General features: G+C 47.6%; 1 protein-coding gene across 7 annotated transcripts in view; it reads right to left on the minus strand.

Moving 5' to 3' along the window:
• Positions 1 to 1025: 1025 nt before the first annotated feature.
• Positions 1026 to 17100, minus strand: part of LOC119963117 (AF4/FMR2 family member 1-like) — a 210477-nt gene continuing 194402 nt past the window's right edge. For all 7 annotated transcript variants that reach the window (XM_038791729.1, XM_038791733.1, XM_038791728.1 and 4 more), the window contains exons 18-21: positions 7776 to 7869; positions 6872 to 6915; positions 5900 to 6111; positions 1026 to 5147 (exon numbers count right to left, since the gene is read on the minus strand). In XM_038791729.1, the coding sequence (XP_038647657.1) occupies positions 5026 to 5147; positions 5900 to 6111; positions 6872 to 6915; positions 7776 to 7869 (472 nt within the window). In that variant the 3' untranslated portion in view covers positions 1026 to 5025. The remainder of the gene's footprint in view (positions 5148 to 5899; positions 6112 to 6871; positions 6916 to 7775; positions 7870 to 17100) is intronic.

The following is a 17100-nucleotide window of genomic DNA, read 5'->3' on the forward strand; positions in this document are numbered from 1 at the left end:
CACATGGAAGAAGGGGAAAGAAGGGGATTTAAATGGCATCTACAGTCTTCAACTTCAATGCAATAGCTTGGAATTTAATGAAAAAAATTACCGTGCCAATTTACTACTTTTAAGGTGTTGACTCATGGCTGGAGTAGTTTCAAGAGTACCAGTTGCCCTCTGGACCCTTGTCCAAGGGACTACTATTCACATTTGATTTTTAGCATTGGGAGACAGCTTCGTTTGAGTTTGGAGCTATCATGATTGAATTGGGTTCTTTCCACACCTCATCTCCCCTTATTCAGGCTTCTTGTGGAATGGCTGGAGAAAGAATAGGGGCACACCACTTTTGTCCTTCATATCTCAGCAGCCCATACTGCTACACTGGTTTACAGCAAACCTGTCCTCACTGCTCAGCGTAAACCACAGGTTTTTAAAGGTAGAAAGAAGCTCAGTTAAAAATGAAAATCTTTTGCACACACAAGGTGGGGAAAAACTGTTTATAGGTAAACAAGACCAACCTAGTGGCTAATGCAATACACACGGCTTTATTTATTTGGTTCAGAAGACTCAAGACTAGACTTTAAAACAGCAGTGTCGTTCTGGCATCTACTCGAGCATTAACTAAGTATTTAACCAAATAATCCTGATGCCTCTGCTAAAATAGATGAGGGGGAAAACTATGATGAATGTGTAACAATTGCGATTGTATCTGATTCCAAATCTCACAACCTTTACCTTTAGTCCAGAAATAGGATATACACGTATATGTTGGTCAGATGATTTTAATCTTTATGCCAAATTTGATCTAAATTGGAGACGTCTTTGAAATTCAGGTTTCCCATATGGAGGATTACCTGGTTCACGAAGTTGTTCCGAGGTGGGGTGGGTGGGTGGGTGGGGGGAGAGAGAAAGAGGGAGGATTGTGGGACACATGGGGAACGATGGTGGGGCAATTGCTACTGGGCCCCTTCAGCCATCTCCTCAGCATGGAATGGTTGGCATATATATGTTAGTAATGTTGAATAAAGGATGAAATGAAGGTCTGCAGATCCTCAAAAGGTTTAATTCTTACTAACTGTAATATAACGCATCTTACAGTTCCATGACATCTGGATTTTCTGTTGTGCATTTTAGTGTGCGAAACTTGCACAATATTGTCAGAATCCTGTAGATCAATATAAACCAAAATCCTTCAGTGGAGGAAGCAGCAATAAATCAAATATGACCATCCTGATACAAAGTCTTTACCATTCTTACTATTTTGAAAACTACATTGTTTGGGGTCAAAAAAAGCTGAAAATTACAATGCTGGCCTCAATTTGGGAACAAGCAGCAGAATAAAATGTAAAAATAATAACCTTACGGAGGAAAGGAAGAAACTGGAAGGTAACAAAAAAAAAAGTCAGGCTCCCACGTGTTATAGAGTTGAAATCTTCAAACTATGGTAAGGTCCCAGACTTGAACTGTGATCGGTGCTGAGTCAGCTAGGGTGGACATGGAAGAGGACAGCAGAAGCAGTACATTATTTCTCTTCCATCCTGGTCTGGGATTTGGACGCTCAGAATTCAAACACATACTCCTGTCTTGTCCAGGATTTCTCCCAATCAGAATGTAGATTGTAAAAAGTACCTGTGCGGGTATAGAGAGTGGACAAAATCTAGTTTGGATCTGATGGCCCACACATCCATCAAATGTATGTAAATGTTCAAGCTGATAGGTGGAGATCATCAACATAGGCAAAGTGCCAAAGGGCTGTTGTGTCCATGGAACCACAGGTTAATAAGTCAACTTTTTCAAAAGGTAATGGGCAGTAGAAAACTGGATTCTAAACCAATAGTAAACGAGAACAGCAGAATGTATTTGGGCTTTTTTTTCCCCCAGTGCCAGTGATGGTTTTATCTCACCACACCAGCATATGGCCAAACAATTAAATGTGTTGGGTACCGTGCCCCCTTGCTCATGTGCCAATTGGTAGTTACTCCCCTTTTGGTTGTTGCAGTGCTATGCTTCAAGCTAATTTATATGCCATGTTCTACATGTAAGGCAAACAAAAGGTAAATAGCACCTTGCAAGAAAAATTCTTAAAAGGGCAGGAATTAAATATTTAAAAATGCAATGAAGTCCTACAAAGCAACGCAACTAGAGTAGCGCAAGTAATTTTAGTGTAGCTGTTCTGTCTCTGATGAAAATTGGTTTTGGAATTGATCTCTGATATTGGATAGATCTGGAAATGATCAACCAAATTGAGATGTAAACAGGATAAGGAAGTGTAGGATGGCATTCATTTTAGCTTCAATGCACCCAAACCTTTTGTAAAATGCATGCTCCTTTTGGACGTGCAACTCAGAGGCACAGCATATTAGCACACACATTCACTAGACCAAGGAGTGGAAAGAACAATGATTACACATCTAAGATTTTCTTCATGGTGGATTGCCATGTATTGGATAAGCAATCCAATCAAGTGTTGGATCAGAGCAAAGGTAGGTGGATTAGAGGAGTGATCACCTTGGCTGTCTTTAAACAATGTGCAGAAGCCGGTTACTCAGCAAAAATAAACTGCTTGAATTTAGAGTGAAGTGAGGGAAAGAAATACAATAAAATTTATTTATTTGCAACATTATTATTTCCCCCTCTATCCACTGGAAGGTGTTGGCAGGCTTATTGGACCTCACTCAGGCATCCATTCCAAACATGTGAGCTTAGACACTACATGTCAACAGACGCTGAATCGCAGAAAGCATCAGAGCTCGGCCTGACTGCTCTCACCAGCTTTAACAGCAGGCGGTGGTGGGGAGGGGAAATCAAAAGGTCATGTTCAATTTCTATTGTGAGATTATTACTGTAATGTATGCCTCAGCTACCCATTGGATAAACATGACCTAGCTCAGCGAGGGCATTAACCAACTTGACTCTTTCTTGGTCACAGATTGTAGGCTGGAAATTGACCACAATTTTTTCCATTTGAGGTTTTAAAGTTAATGGAAAATTGCTGTGTAACGTGAAAAGATTGGAAAAGAAAGGGGCATGGATTTCACATTTCTCTCATTTGAGATATCCTCTCATCTGCTCTTGGAAGCTGCTCGTCGGAAGGGATAGAAAGGAGAAACCTAATAACTCAGAAGTCAAAGTGCATTATGCTACATGTCTTGATGGTGGTAATAACTGTAACAGTCTTGGAACACTGCCAGCACATGGTCACACCAGCCTTTCCCATTAATTTCAATGATCAGCCAACTGCTGGGTTTGCAATGTCTTTTGGGTTTTACTTGTGTATATAATACATAGACTCTTTAGCATTTCTGCAGCAATTTCATTCAGCAAAAACATATATGTGCAAGTACAATTTTAAATAAAATTATGATGAATTCCAGTAACATCGAGCAGCAGGAGCTGCTGTATGCTCGGATTTATGACTATAAAGGGCTTTTCCAGGCAGCCGGGAACAATGTCATTCACAGCATTATCAAGACTAGAGGTGAGCAATAATGGCTTGGGTTCTCCTCCCCCCACCCCACACCATGATCTTTTAAATCCATAGCTACCAGGTTTTCAGCACTTTTTGAAAATTCCTGCTTCCGATGTTGACTTCAACTAAAATCTCCGAATGTTGCAACATTTCTGGAAGATCGTTTTGTTTTCTCACCCTGACAAAGCAAGAAGCCCACTTTCCCCTATTTATAAAAATAAAACAATAGGTAGCAAATAACCCCAAAAAGGGTAATTTTGCGCATCCAAAACATTTTGCTCACCTTTACTCAGGACAATTCTGCCATACAGTGGAACAGAAAATGGTGAAATATTGATTCAGTTCAAATCCTCATTGCTCACACAAGGACAACTACACAAAACCAAATTGTACTTATGTTAAATGGATTTGGCCTCACATTAACACACCATTCATATTTTCCTTACTCCATACCCTTCAAGCAGCAACTTATCTATGGCTAGAAACAACTACTTACATACAAAGTAGAATGTCTAAGGCACGCTGAACGTTAATAGAAGATTGTTCTGAGAAGACGACATGGGGCTTTGATCACATCTATGCAAAGGGCAGGCAAACCTCTCCCCATCAATCTTCTCTACCACTTCCCCTTCCCATCCCCTCACCGGCCAATCTCCTGTTCTTCCTGCCCCTCTCCCACTGTCAATCTCTCCCCCTCACCTCTGTCAACCTCCTGTTCTCCCTGCGTCCCCCGTCACCCCTCCAACCCCCCATCAACCTTCTGTTCTCCCCGTCACCCCTCCACCAAAAAAGAAACATCCATTTGTTCCGTTGAACATGCTTGCCACTAATACTTGGATCCAGTAGGAAAAGAAAGGTTTCTAATAAATAAGAAAGAAATGGCAGTAAATATAGATGGTGCTGGTGGTGGCTGGGTGGGTGGGGGGGGGGGGGGGGAAGAGGGTGGTTGGTGGGGAAAAAACGCAAAGAAAATTGAAGTCCTTTTTCACAGCTCCTGATGTATGAACAACATTAACATTGGACATTTTAAACATTTACATATCCAACCCCTCCTGGATGTACCTTGTTCTCTTGGATGTTGGGTTAATAGGCTGTCCAGGAAATCACTGCAACAAAGTTCTGGTGACCGAATACAATATTCTTTAGCTGCTAAACGTTTATCCAAATTTATGCAGATGCACAATATGTGCACGACTGCTAGATTTAAGCGACGGTAACAGCTACTTCTGTTTCCTGACCACAACACAAGCCGAGAGGGATCTTTTGCAGCCCTTTATCCTTCAAGGTTACTTCAACAAAGGAACGTCAAAGACCATGCGCATTCATCATTATGAATTCCAGAGGGTGGGGGGGGGGGGGGGGGGGGGGGGGGAGAGAAAAATAAAATTGCACTTTTGTTCACGAAGGGAAGGTTTAGCCGGTTCATTTTTGTGGTGTTTCAGTGCCGAACTACATTTTTAAAGTTTCTGATGCACAGAGACACCGTTCCTCATTTCTTTAAAAAAAAACAACACTGAACAGCCATGGTGCTGAAGGACAAACAGGCTGATGTCAAAATGATTTTCAGCATCTTGTTATAGCAATTTAGTGTCCAGTCGCAACCAGTGTAAACCTTGTCTGGTGTAGTGTACAAGTTCAGTCATGCTGCTGGTCAAGGATAAAAGGCCAACTGCTGCATCCAGCTCCGTGAAGAATTCTAAGAGACAGACAAAAAAAAACAAAGTTACAGAAGTTTCCTATTAAGCCTGCTGACTGGACTAGAATGGGACGCAATGCGATCCAATTGCCGCACCCCCACCCCCAACCCTTTATCTGAAGCAGTTTTATTCAAGTGTGGTTATTTGTTCCCAGCATTTGCAATTGGAGGATAAATTCAAAAATCACATTAATGGAATTCAATTCAAATAAACCCCACAAAAGAAAATGGAAACTTAACTGTTAGAGACTGTGAAAAAGAAAGAATCTTTAAATAAATAAATGAAAACAGAATTGAATATTATACGTTGTCCTTCCAATTCACCTTTTCAATTATTTTATCTCAAAAATTAAATTATTTGTAGAAACTACCATTATCCCACAGCAATCAGGCCAGATTTTAACATGTAGAAGTACAAAGAACTCAAACTACTTGCAGTCAAGAATGGATTCTCGCGCCTGGATACTTAACATTACTTTTGGGTAAGCAAGTTATACCCTCACATTAATGTGGGGTGTGATCTGCTGCATTGCAATGGTAATCAGTCATTATTAGTAATTTTAAAAGTTAGTACAAACGTACATTCGTCTAATTAAAAATCTTAGTCGGCAATTTAAATTTTCACTTTACTATGTGAATACATATGGCCTTTTCACAAGACAAGTGGCAGATAGTGAAGACAGCATCGTCAAGTTTATTTGAGGAGTTACAAGGAAACCCTTTCTTCTCCTCACTAGCTTAATTTTTCTTACCCTTGTTTTTTTTTGCTAGTGCATCTGCTTGTTCCCACAGTTCATGGCCATGAAGGAAAATGGAGGTGATGCTGACATAGGTGGAGGCCAACTGATGAATCATGTGTGGAATGGCAACATTTCCACCATTACTGGTGCTAGATCCTGGCTGGGAACCTCCGGAGCTGGCAGGGGATGGTGTCTGAGACAATGGAGAAGGTGTACCGGTACCTCTGAACAGAGAGACAAGAAATTAAGGCTGATTATAAATGCAAAATACCTAAACACTTATCATTCTTTGCCCATTAAGGTGCTTGCTTTATTCTGTGTTCCCCTTGCCCCCAAAATATACACTCTAACTGATTTCTTAAAATGTGAAACGAGAGGGCTAGTTACAAATTCATCACAGATCAACTCTATTACATAAAGAAATAATGGCTTCAAAACAACCTACCCATGAAGCTTAGTTGTCATGGCGATCTCAGTAGTGAGTGTTGGCAGGTTATTAACTGCAGGGAGCAGTAGAGTTGTCAGAGATGATCTAATCATGTATCGCACTGATGGATAATGGGCAATGGCAGCTTGAACATTTTACATAGTTGATATGTAGTTAAAGCCAAACTGAAGGATTAACATTGTTGATTTAAATGGGTAGATATAGCTGCATTAAGTCACTGTTAATTGACAGGGAATAAACCAGGATATAAGGCAATAATGTTTAATACTTTTGTTACTGCAATGTGGAAAGGGTTGGTTTTCCCAGTTAGCTAGAGTGTGATGCAGAATGATGCCCATGGCGTGGTTTCAATTCCCATACCATTTGCCAAGGTTCATGGAGACCTGCCTCCTTCCCTTGGCCCACGCTTGCAATGTGGTGCACCTCAAGCTATAAAACGATTGTCTCTTGGAGGGAGATTCCTACGGCTAATTACTAACCAATATTTAAATGATTGATTTAAGGAGATGAACATTCCAGCTGCATGCACTAATTACCTGGCAACACAAGGAGATGGAGCTTGAGTTGTCCTGGAAGAACTCTAGAACACAAGACAAACACTCAATTTGCTGTAAAAAGTTTTGGGATCAGCAAAAATACAATTTTTTTCTCTCACTTTACTTTCTTCTTCTTCAGAATATATTGACTAGTGTCAGGGTACAATTTTTCATGGGACTACTAAATTGTGAAACAGCCATCCTTTTAGCATCAGCTCAGATGCAGATGTCAGGGACAAAGGACCGTGGGGGGGTTATTAGAGCCAAGTTTGATCCTACATCCATTGGAAAGGTGAATGTGCACTTTTGTGAAGTCGACAGCAGATAATACTTATAGAAGCATAGAATTTACAGTGCAGGAGGCAGCTATTCGGCATATCGGGTGTACACCAGCCTTTAGAAAGAGTACCCTACTTAAGCCCATGGCTCCACCCTAGTCACTGCATGGCCAATCCACCTCACCTGCACATCTCTGGACTGTGGGAGGAAACCAGAGGACCCAGAGGAAACCCACACAGACATGGAGATAAAGTGTATACTCCACACAGTCACCCGAGGCGGGAATTGTACCCGGGACCCTGGAGCTGTGTGGCAGCAGTGCTAACCACTGTTCCAACCTGCCACCCTGCTGTGCCACCCTGGGAGCACAAATTATCAGTCACCTCTCTCTTTCCCTAATTGCTGCATTGGGCAAGATTGGCTAATGCTGCACATGTTACCTTTCTCATCTCTATGCATTCATACCAATTAGTGCAGGTGAAAAGATTAGTGGAAAGCCTAAACTTTTGTCAACAGTTGTAATGCAGTAAGTTCTTAACTAATGTACCTGTAAACGAACACGGGCATGACAAGAGCAATGTAGTTGGCTAACAAATCCACTCAGTTATTCACACTCTACGCTTACCTTGAAATGTTCGTTTAATGTCCGCGAGTATTTCAAAGCAGTATCCTTCTTAAATCGGAACATTGCCATGAAGAGTAGAGACTGGCAGCGAATACTATTAATTATAAAATTTAAAAAGAAACCAAAAAATTACAACAAAAGCAGTTCTCAACACACCAGTTACTACAAACGGAAATAAAACTGCTCTACATTACAACAATTGCATTTCAACTTTTAAAATCAATCAGCTTCAAAAACAACTTTAATTTTAAAGAAATTTTAACAATTAGATGAAAAAAATAACTACACCCAAGTGCATGATAAATCAAGATAAATAATATCCATTCTATGTTTGCAGTGCAGTATCTCTCTTTGATGTTTGTGGCATTTAAGATAGTTGGTCACAACATATGAACATAATAGTCACTGGAATTGGTCAACTGGCTCTATGTTCATTCTGCCATTCAACATGTTCATAGCTGATCTTCAACCTCAAACCACTTTCCTGCACTATTCCCTGTTTTATAATTCATTCATGGGATACGAGCGTTGCAAGGGATTGTTGGTCCATTCTGAGCTTCCCTTGAGGTGGTGGTGGTGAGCTGCATTCCATGTAAGTACACTCACATTACTGCAAGGAAGGAAGTTCCAGACCTTTGACCCAGCAACAGTGAAAGAATGTCACTCTAGTTTCGAGTCAACATTATGCGTGACCCAGAGGTGAACTTGTAGGTGGTGGTGTTCCCACATGTCTACTACCTTAGCCCTTCTAGCTTGCAGAGGTTGAGGTTTGTAGAGGTGCTGTCAAATGAGCCTCGGCAAAATGCAGCAGCACATCCACTGCTGGCACTATGCACCAGTGGTGGAGAGAGTGATTGCTTGAGGTAGTGGATGAGATGCCAATTAAGTAGGTTGCTTTGTCCTGGATGGTGCCGACCTACTTGAGCAGTGGTGAGCACATGCGCCCATCAGGATTCCGAGTGCAGCCCACAAGACGTTTTGTTGACTGTTGCCCATTCACAGAGTTGCCACATTCTGCTGTTTTCCATCTGTGTAGTTTTTTCTTACTGTTATGACTGGAGTGATACACAAGGGCAAGTAAAGTGATGTGTGTGATATATTCAATCTTATTCAAGGGTCATAGCGAACATGCTTAGATTTCAACCTTGCAGCCCACTGTGAAGGAGGGCCACTCGTGCGGTTCCGGTATGTTGTTGTAGTTACACTCATCCAGGCAAGAGTTGAATATTCCATTACACTCCTGAATTGTACCCCGTGGACAAGCTTTGAGGAGTAACTCGCCTCAAAATTATGTTTCTGGTCAATGGTAACTCCCAGGATATTGATGGTGGGGGATTCAGTAATGCCATTCAAGGGAAGATGATTAATTTCTCTCTTATCGAAGATCACCACCGTTTGGCTCGAGTTTACTTGTGCTTATTAGTTGAAGCCTGAATATTGTTCAGGTCTTGCTGCATGGGTATAGATGGCTTCAGTAATTTGAGTCAGCATGAAATGTGAACACTGTGCCAGCAATCAGCAAATATCCCCACTTCTAATCTTATGATGGAAGGTCATTGATGACGCAGTTGAAGATGACTGTGTAGGACACTACCTTGAGGAACTCCTGCAGTAATGTCCTAGGACTGAGATGATTGACCTCCAACCACCACAACCATCTTCCTTTATATTAAGTATGATTCCAACCAGCAGAGAGTTTCCCTCAATTCCAACTCACTTCAATTTTTCCAGGGCTCCTTGAAGTCATCCTGGTCCAAATTCTGCCTTGAATTCAAGAATTTTCTATGTTTCAATTAATCACCTTGATTCTTTCAAACTCCAGGAAGTTGGGCCCAGTCTATTCAATCTCTCAGAGGACAATCCCGTTACACCAAAAACCAGTCCAATGAATCACTGCAGGAAGGCCAGAACAGCACACACAACTTCAGAGGTGGAATTCTCCCAAACCTTCCCCACCTCCCCACACCTGTCAGTGAATATAGCAGGAGTTTCAGGTTGGCGTGAATTTACAGAGGGATCTTCCACTGATGCCTGCCATGGCATGTCAGAAAACTCACTAGAGGCCAGCATCAACTTCATTTGCATCCCATTATGGGAAAGTATCTGCAGGTAGATCGTCCAGATTCAGTGTCATCCAGCCTCAAAGTTTTTGGAGATCCATATTAATTTTCAGGTGGTCCACCTTCTTTCTTTAATGGTGGATCAGGGATGTTGGGAGCCTTTTCAATGTGGCACCCGGACATCATGGCAGACCACACTCCATCCAGGCCTGCCCCACCACTGTGCAAAACACCTGAATGCATAACTAATGAGGTCGGAGCAGAAGATATTCCGTATTTTCCGGTGGGAAACACTCCACATTCTCATCTTCAGCATGGCACTTGATCAAACTGGAGAAATCTGCCCCGGGTATGACTTCACCAATATCCTGTACAGTACTAAGACTTCTTTACTCTGATACTTCAATCTGTTTTAACAAAGCTAACATACCATTTGATTTCCTAATTACTTGCTGCACCTGCATGCTAACTATCTGCGATCCACCTAAAGTCTCTTGGAATGCAAACATTTCTCAGTCTCTGAACATGGAAAATAAATTCAGCTTTTTTATTCTTTCTCCAGAACTGGATAGCTTCATATTTTGCTACATTGTATTTCATCTGCTGTGTGCTTTTCCACTTACCCAACCCATCTCTGTCCTTCTGCAGTCTGTGTCCTCCACACCAATTGCTTCCCCACCTAACTTCCTCAGTAAACTTTGAAACGTTATATGGATAATTTAAATACTGATAACTTAAATGAGAGGCCGGAGTGTAAATTGTAAATAGTTGGGGGACTAAGGAGCAGCACGGTAGCATTGTGGAGGGGCAGCATGGTAGCATTGTGAATAGTACAATTGCTTCACAGGTCCAGGGTCCCAGGTTAGATTCCTGGCTTGGGTCTCTGTCTGTGCAGACTCCGCACATTCTCCCTGTGCGTGTGTGGGGTCCGGGTGCTCCGGTTTCCTCCCACAGTCCAAAGATGTGCAGGTTAGGTGGACTGGCCACGCTAAATTGCCCTTAGTGTCCAGAATTGCCCTTAGTATTGGGTAGGGTTACTGGGTTATGGGGATAGGGTGGAGGTGTGGACCTTGGGTAGGGTGCTCTTTCCAAGAGCCGGTGCAGACTCGATGGGCCGAATGGCCTCCTTCTGCACTGTAAATTCTATGATCTAAGTACAGACCCTTGCAATCTAGTTACAGCCTGCTAACCCAAAAATGCCCCACTTCCTGTCTCTTTTTTAAAAATTTAGCGTACCCAATTTATTTTTTCCAATTGAGGGCCAATTTAGCATGGCCAATCCACCTATCCTGCACATATTTAGGTTGTGGGGGTGAAACCCATGCAAACATAGGGAAAACTTGTCATGTGAGCAGCGGTTGAGGACTCTGCGTCTGTAGTCATTGGAGTTTAGAAGGATGAGGGGGGATCTCATTGAAACTTAAGAGGATACTGTGTGGCCTGGATAGAGGGGTCGTGGAGAAGATGTTTCCATTTGTTGGAAAAACTAGAACCAGAGGACACCATCTCAGACTAAAGGGATGGTCCTTTAAAACGGAGATGAGGGGGAATTTCTTCAGCCAGAAGATGGTGAATCTGTGGAACTCTTTGCCGCAGAAGGCTGTGGAGGCCAAATCATTGAGTGTCTTTAAGACAGAGTTAGGTAGGTTCTTGATTAATAAGGGGATCAGGGGCTTCCAGTTGCGGCTATGCGGAGCTAAGCCGCACGTTCGGCAGCTCCCGCTGGAAACGGACTTTGGGGCTCTTTTCAGGGCCCCCCACGGAGCTTTTTCGACGATTCCCGACGTGGGAAGGGGTCTGCAGTAGATCCCCAGGGTTCAATGGTCCGGACCAGGAGTGGAGTGAGCAGAAAAGCGGTGGCAGCGCCCCTGGAAAAGCGGGGGAAGGGAAACAAAATGGCGGCCGGCAGAGCCCTCGAGGAGTGGAGGCAGTGGGCGCAGGAGCAGCAGGAGACTCTTTGGCGCTGCTTCCAGGAGCTTAAGGTGGAGTTGCTGGAGTCGTTGAAGGCTACCACCGGTAAGCTGCTGGAGACTCAGGCAGCCCAGGGGGCTGCAATCCGGGAGCTGCAGCAGCAGGCCTCCGAATGGGACGATGAGGCCCTCGCGGGGAAGGTGGAGATACACGATGTGCTCCATAAAAAGTGGCAGGAGTGGTTCGAGGAGCTGGACAACCGGCCGAGGCAGACAAATGTACGGATCCTGGGCTTCACGGAGGGGCTGGAGGGGTCGGGCCTGGGGGCCTATGTGGTCGTTTTTCTGAACTCGCTGATGGGAGCTGGGTCCTTCCAGGGGCCCCTGGAGCTGGAGGGGGCCCACAGAATACTGGCCAGGAGGCCCAAGCCGAATGAGCCGCCGCGGATGGTGCTGGTGCGGTTCCACCAGTTCGTTGACTGGGAGTGCGTGCTTCGGTGGGTCAAGAAGGAGCGGAGCAGCAAGTGGGAGAACACGGAGGTGCGGATCCTCCAGGACTGGAGTGCGGAGGTGGCTAAGAGGAGGGCCGGGTACAACCGGACGAAGGCGGTGCTCCACAGACAGAGTGTGAAGTTTGGCATGTTACAGTCGGCGCGTCTGTGGGTCACCTACAAGGACCGTCACCATTATTTTGAGTCCCCGGAGGAGGCGTGGGCCTTTGTGCAGGCCGAGAAATTGGACTCAGACTGAGGGTCAGGGATGGGGGTTTTGTATGTAATTGCAACTGTGTTTAATTTTTTCTTTGGAGGGGGGTTCTCTGTTTCATGCAGGATGTGTGCTGGCTTTAGGGTGGGTGGGGCGATGTCTTTATGTCTTTTTGTATGGGTCTGGTGGACGGGTTCGGGCAGGGAGGTAAACTGGGAGTGCGGGGAGCTGGTGGTGGGGACTGGCAATGGGAGTTGCCCTAGAGGAGGCGGGGTTGGGCAGGGCGAAAGCGGATTTCCTCTGGTTTCCCGCGCTGCGGGGTGATGGGGGTGGGGTCGGGGCTGAGAAGCGTGGGCCTTTGCTGGTTGTTATTTTCCCGCGCAAGAGCGGGGTGGGGGGGGGGGGGGGGCCTGCTGATGGGCACGGAGGAGTAGCCCCATGTGGGGAAGGGTCGGAGGTGTGGCAGGAGTCGCCGGGGTCAGCAGAAGTTAGCTGGCTCACGGGAGTGCTATCGAGGGGGGGCGCGGCTAGGAGGGGTCCTGGCCTGGGAGGGGGGGTTACCAGGTTGCTGCTAAAATGGCCAGGAAGGAGTTGGAGTATGCAGGGGGTACTTGGGGGGGGGGGGGGGGGGGGGGGGGGGAAGAGAAAGAGTTGTCGCCGTGGGGAACAGGCCGCGCGGGGGGCGCTGGCCAGTGGCAGGCAGGGGATGTATTACAGCTAGTCGGCAGGGGAGGGGGACAGGGAGCCCTCTGATCCGGCTGTTAACCTGGAATGTGAGGGGGCTGAACGGGCCGGTCAAGCGGGCTTGGGTGTTCACGCACTTGAAGGGGCTGAAGGCGGATGTGGCCATGCTCCAAGAGATGCACCTGAAGGTGGCGGACCAGGTTCGACTGAGGAAGGGGTGGGTGGGCCAAGTATTTAATTCAGGGCTGGATGAGAACAATCTCATTTTATGCGGCGTATGTTGGGCCGCATTCCGGATCTGGAGGTGGGGGGGCCTGATCATTGGGGGGGGGGGGGGGGGGGGGAGACTTCAACACGGTGCTGGATCCCCCATTGGATCGATCCAGGTCCCGGACGAGTAGGAGGCCGGCGGCGGCTAAGGTGTTGAGGGGATTTATGGATCAGATGGGAGGGGTGGATCCCTGGAGGTTTGCAAGGCCAAGGACCAGGGAGTACTCGTTTTTCTCCCACGTGCATAAGGACTATTCCAGGATTGATTTTATTGTCCTGAGCAGGGGGCTGGTGTCGAGGGTGGAGTATGCTGAATACTCTGCCATAGCCATTTCGGACCATGCCCCACACTGGGTGGACCTCGGGCTGGGGGAGGAGAGGGACCAGCGTCCGCTCTGGCGCTTGGAGGTAGGGCTGCTGGCAGACGAGGAGGTAGCCGAGAGGGTTCGGGGGTGTATTGAGAGGTACCTTGAGGCCAACGATAACGGGGAGGTCTGAGTGGGGACGGTCTGAGAGGCATTGAAAGCGGTGATTAGAGGGGAGTTGATTTCCATCTGAACCCATAGGGAGAGGGGAGAGCAGAGGGAGAGGGAGAGATTGGTAGGGGAGATGGTGAGGGTGGATAGGAGATACGCGGAGGCTCCAGAGGGGGGATTGCTGGGGGAGCGGCGTAGCCTTCAGGCCAGGTTCGATCTACTGACCACCAGAAAGGCGGAAGCTCAGTGGAGGAAAGCACAGGGGGCAGTGTATGAATATGGGGAGAAGGCGAGTAGGATGCTGGCACACCAGCTCCGAAAGCGAGACGTGGCCAGGGAGATTGGGAGAGTGAAGGATAGAGATGGGGACGTGGTGCGGGGGGGGGGGGGGGGGGGGCGTAGACGTTAATGGGGTCTTTAGGGACTTTTATGGGGAATTGTACCGGTCTGAACCCCCGGTGGAGGGGAGGGGGGAAATGGGGCACTTCTTGGACAAGCTGCGATTTCCGAAGGTGGAGGAGGGGCAGGTGGAGGGACTGGGGGCGCCGATTGAGCTGGTTAAAGGGATAGGGAACATGCAGTCGGGGAAGGCGCCGGGGCCGGATGGGTTTCTGGCCGAATTTTATAAAATGTATGCGGACCTGTTGGGCCCCCTGTTGGTTCGGACCTTTAACGAGTGGGGGGGGGGGGGGGCTTTGCCCCCAACTATGTCACAGGCACCGATTTCCTTGATCCTTAAGCGGGACAAGGACCCTCTGCAGTGTGGGCCATATAGGCCGATCTCGCTGCTAAATGTAGACGCCAAGCTGTTGGTAAAGATCTTAGCTACAAGAATAGAGGATTGTGTGCCGGGGGTCATTCACGAGGACCAGACGGGGTTTGTAAAGGGAAGGCAGTTGAATACAACATACGAAGGCTTCTCAATGTCATTATGATGCCGGCTGCGGAAGGGGAGGCGGAGATAGTGGTGGCATTAGATGAGGAGAAGGCCTTTGATAGGGTTGAGTGGGGGTATCGGTGGGAGGTGTTGGAAAGGTTTGGGGAGGGGTTTGTTCGTTGGGTGAGGTTGCTTTATGAGGCCCCGATGGCGAGTGTAGCCACGAATGGGAGGAGGTCGGAGTACCTTCGGCTGCACCGGGGGACGAGAAAGTGGTGCCCCCTGTCCCCCTTACTCTTCGCGTTGGCGATTGAGCCCCTGGCCATGGCATTGAGGGAGTCAGGGAACTGGAGGGGCCTGGTGCGGGATGGGGAGGAGCATCGAGTGTCGCTTTATGCGGACGACCTGTTGCTGTATGTGGCGGACCCGGTGGGGGGAATGCCGGAGGTGATGAGGATTCTCAGCGAATTTGGGGGCTTTTCTGGGTATAAGCTCAACCTGTGTAAGAGCGAGCTGTTCATGGTGCACCCGGGGGATCAGGAGGAGGGGATTGGTATGCTCCCACTGAAGCAGGCAGGGAGGAGCTTTAGGTACCTGGGAGTCCAGATGGCTAGGAGCTGGGGGGTCCTGCATAAGCTCAACCTCACAAGGTTGGTGGAGCAAATGGAGGAGGAGTTCAAAAGGTGGGATATGTTACCGCTGTCACTGGCGAGGAGGGTGCAGTCCGTTAAGATGATGGTGCTCCCGAGATTTTTGTTCTTGTTCCAGTGCCTTCCCATCCTTATCCCGAAGGCCTTTTTTTAGGAGAGTTAACAGGAGTATTACGGGATTTATATGGGCGCACGGGACTCCAAGGGTGAGAAGGGTGTTCTTGGAGCGGGGCAGGGATATGGGGGGGGGGGGGGGGGGCCTGGCGCTGCCCAACCTCTGTGGGTACTATTGGGCTGCCAACGCAGCGATGGTGCATAAGTGGGTAATGGACGGGGAAGGGGCAGCGTGAAAGAGGATGGAGATGGCATCCTGTGTGGACACGAGCCTGGAGGCACTGGTAACGGCGCCATTGCCGCTCCCTCCATCGATGTATACCACGAGCCCGGTGGTGGCGGCTACCCTCAAAATTTGGGGGCAATCGAGACAGCATAGGGGGGAGGTGGGGGGCTCGATAGAGTCCCCGATACGGGGAACCACCAGTTTGTTCCAGGGAGCATCGATGGCGGATTTTTGGGCTGGCACAGGGTAGGTATTAGGAGGTTGAGGGACCTGTTTATGATGGGAGGTTCGCGAGCCTGGGGGAGTTAGAGGGGAAGTTTGGGCTCCCCCCAGGGAACATGTTTAGGTACATGCAGGTTAGGGCGTTTGCCAGGCGGCAGGTGGAGGGGTTCCCTCTGCTGCCCCCCATGTGGGGTACGGGACAGGGTGCTCTCGGGGGTGTGGGTTGGAGGAGGGAGGATTTTGGACGTATACCGCGTAATGCAGGAGGTAGACGAGGCCTCGGTGGAGGAGCTGAAGGGTAAACGGGAGGAGGAGCTGGGTGAGGAGATTGAGGAGGGGACGTGGGCGGATGCCCTGGAAAGGGTGAATTCCTCCTCTTCCTGTGCGAGGCTTAGCCTCATACAGTTCAAAGTGCTGCATAGGGCCCACATGACTGGGATGAGGATGAGTAGATTTTTCGGGGGCGAAGACAGGTGTGCTAGGTGCTCGGGGAGCCCAGCGAACCACGCCCATATGTTTTGGGCAGGCCCAGCGCTGGGGGTGTTTTGGAAGGGGGTAGCAAGGACGGTGTCGAGGGTGGTGGGATCCAGGGTCACTGTCACATGAGGATAGATTGACTAGGTTAGGATTGTTCTCGCTGGAGTTCAGTAGAATGAGGGGGGGGACCTCAGAGACTCATACAATTCTAACAGGACAAGACAGGGTAGAAGCAGGGAGGATGTTCCCGATGGGTGGGTGTGTCCAGAACCAGGGGTCACAGTCTGAGGATTCAGGGTAAACCATTTCGGTCAAAGATGAGGAGACATTTCTTCACTCAAAGAGTGGTGAGCCTGTGGAATTCATTACCACAGGAAGTAGTTGATGCTAACACACTGAATATATTAAAGAGGCGGCTAGATATAGCACTTGGGCCGAATGGGATCAAAGGTTATGGGGGGGAAAGCGGGATTAGGCTATTGAGTTGGATGATCAGCCATGATCATGATGAATAGCAAGGCCTCCTGCTGCACGTATCTTCCATGTATGTATCAAAAGCCCCCGATGCTTACCCTGTTCAGAGGTTGGGTATGAGCATGCTGGGGTGAGACGGGTGACGTTGGGGCGAGGCGGGGCAAGGAGGGTGACAGGTAG

Source organism: Scyliorhinus canicula, chromosome 3 (assembly GCF_902713615.1).
Source record: "Scyliorhinus canicula chromosome 3, sScyCan1.1, whole genome shotgun sequence".
Classification (NCBI taxonomy): Eukaryota; Metazoa; Chordata; class Chondrichthyes; order Carcharhiniformes; family Scyliorhinidae; genus Scyliorhinus; species Scyliorhinus canicula.